This window comes from Merops nubicus, unplaced genomic scaffold (genome assembly GCF_000691845.1).
Source record: "Merops nubicus isolate BGI_N331 unplaced genomic scaffold, ASM69184v1 scaffold18750, whole genome shotgun sequence".
In the NCBI taxonomy this organism is placed as follows: Eukaryota; Metazoa; Chordata; class Aves; order Coraciiformes; family Meropidae; genus Merops; species Merops nubicus.
This window is the reverse complement of record NW_008585098.1, coordinates 20,324-22,348: the sequence shown is the minus strand read 5'-3', so window position 1 is coordinate 22,348 and position 2,025 is coordinate 20,324. Positions and strand designations below refer to the sequence as shown.

Genomic DNA, 2,025 nt, shown 5'->3' with positions numbered 1-2,025 from the left:
GCCTGGGCTGACCCGGGCTCTCTCCCGCTGCAGGGAGCCGCATGCTGCTGCCCGGCACGCCGCTGGCTCGGCGGACTCTGCGCTGCGTCCGTGCTTGGGGCCACCTGCCCTCACGCTCCATCATGAACCTGCGAGAGCTCGTGTCGGCCCTGAATGACTTTGCATCCCTCTCCCTGGCTGAAAGCTGGGACAATGTGGGGTTGTTGGTGGAGCCAAGTCCTCCCCACGCTGTGAACACCCTTTTCCTCACTAACGATCTCACCGAGGAGGTGATGGAAGAGGCGGTGCAGAAGAAAGCAGACCTCATTCTTTCTTACCATCCTCCCATATTCACGCCGCTCAAGCGAGTAACGTGGAAGACCTGGAAGGAACGGCTGTTCGAGCCCTGGAGCACAGAATCGGGATTTACTCTCCCCATACAGCCTACGATGCCATTCCTCATGGAGTCAACAACTGGCTGACAAAGGGGCTCGGTGAGATTCTGGTGAAAACAAACAAACAGGTTAAAGTTATCCATTAGTATATGCTATTTCGTGTGGGGGACCTTCCCTCATTTTCCTTTCTTCAGCTTTTACAGGTATTATTTGAGGACTTCTTTTTTTTAAAAAAATTTCCCAATATTCTGGTACTTCTGGGTATCCTAAACATATTTTAGGGAATTTATCTTGGTGTGGAATACCAGATACAAACTCTAGAGGACATTTTCAGGTGCATGACTGTACTAGTGGATGTAATCAGAACTGGTGCATTATTTATTAATTAATACTTGTTTATTTTCCATCTTGGTTGCAAAGTCTAGACCAGTGACTTTAAATCACCAATTTATAAAATGCAAGATCTCGTTGTTTGTCTAGAACTTAAGGTTTCTGAAATTTTTTTAGATTTTTATCCTGTGTTGTGGCTCATAAATGAAACAGCTATGCCCTTTCCAGCCTGATTTGCAAACCAGAAATTATTTTGGGTTTGTACAATTGTTAGGATAAAACAAGTGGCATTAAGAATGATAAATAATATACATCCATCAACTTCTTTGCACTTAAAATAGGTGTAAAATGTGCCTAATGGCAACAACAGGGCAAGAAGTCCTCAGTTCTGGTCAGGGGAAATGGACTCAAGTGCAAAACTTGCATCTTATTGTTGCATCCCTTTAGGATATGTGCTAAATCAGTATTGGGATACTTATCCAGGTTTATAAACCAGCCATCTTGTACTGTTTCCTCAGGTGCCTGCACTTCCACCCCACTGCACCCATCAGCTGCACCAAGCTGTCCAGGGGAGGGCACTCACCGGGTAGAATTCTGCACAGACAACACTGAGCACCTGGACACGGTGCTCTCCAAAATCAACGACATCGGAGAGGTCTCCTGTCTCACTACTCTCCCTGCCAGGTATCTGCTTTGCTCTCTAGTGTGCTGTTCTTTCTGTTGTTTAAAACAATAAGTTGGATGTGTTGTATTTTACTGTCGTAATCGCTTCGTTCCTTTGTGCAGCACTGCTGGGTTTTTTTCAGCAATAGATGTAGAAACTTAAGGAATAATCATCCCTTTCTGATCAATTGGTGTTGTACTAAATGGTAACAGCAGCTCAGTGTAGCATCACATAGATTAGAGGTGGTAGAGTATTGACAGGAAATTTGTTGAGGACAGCTGAGTCAAATTAGAATCATAGAATCCATTAGGTTGGAAGGGACCTCCAAGATCATCAAGTCCAACCACCGAGCCACCAGGGCTCCAAAGTCCTCTGCCAAAACAGATCAGAATCTGTCAGGGCTGGAAGGGACCACAAGGATCCCCCAGTTCCAACCCCTCTGCCATGAGCAGGGACACCTCCCACTAGATCAGGCTGCCCAGAGCCTCATCCAGCCTGGCCTTAAAGACCCCCTGGGATGGGGCCTCAACCCCCACCCTGGGCAACCCATTCCAGGGTCTCACCACTCTCATGGGGAAGAACTTCTTCCTCACATCCAGCCTGAATCTGCCCACTTCCCCATCTCTCTTCCTGATCTAGACAAGCCTGCTTCAGCAG

General features: G+C 47.0%; 1 protein-coding gene across 1 annotated transcript in view; it reads left to right on the top strand.

Annotated features, from left to right (window-relative positions):
* The first annotated feature begins 116 nt into the window (after window positions 1–116).
* The window catches only part of NIF3L1 (NIF3 NGG1 interacting factor 3-like 1 (S. cerevisiae)), a 4,794-nt gene continuing 2,885 nt past the window's right edge, over window positions 117–2,025 (top strand). Inside the window, 3 exon segments of the mRNA XM_008946589.1 lie at window positions 117–375; window positions 378–473; window positions 1,223–1,388. Coding sequence (XP_008944837.1) covers window positions 123–375; window positions 378–473; window positions 1,223–1,388 — 515 coding nt within the window. The 5' untranslated portion in view covers window positions 117–122.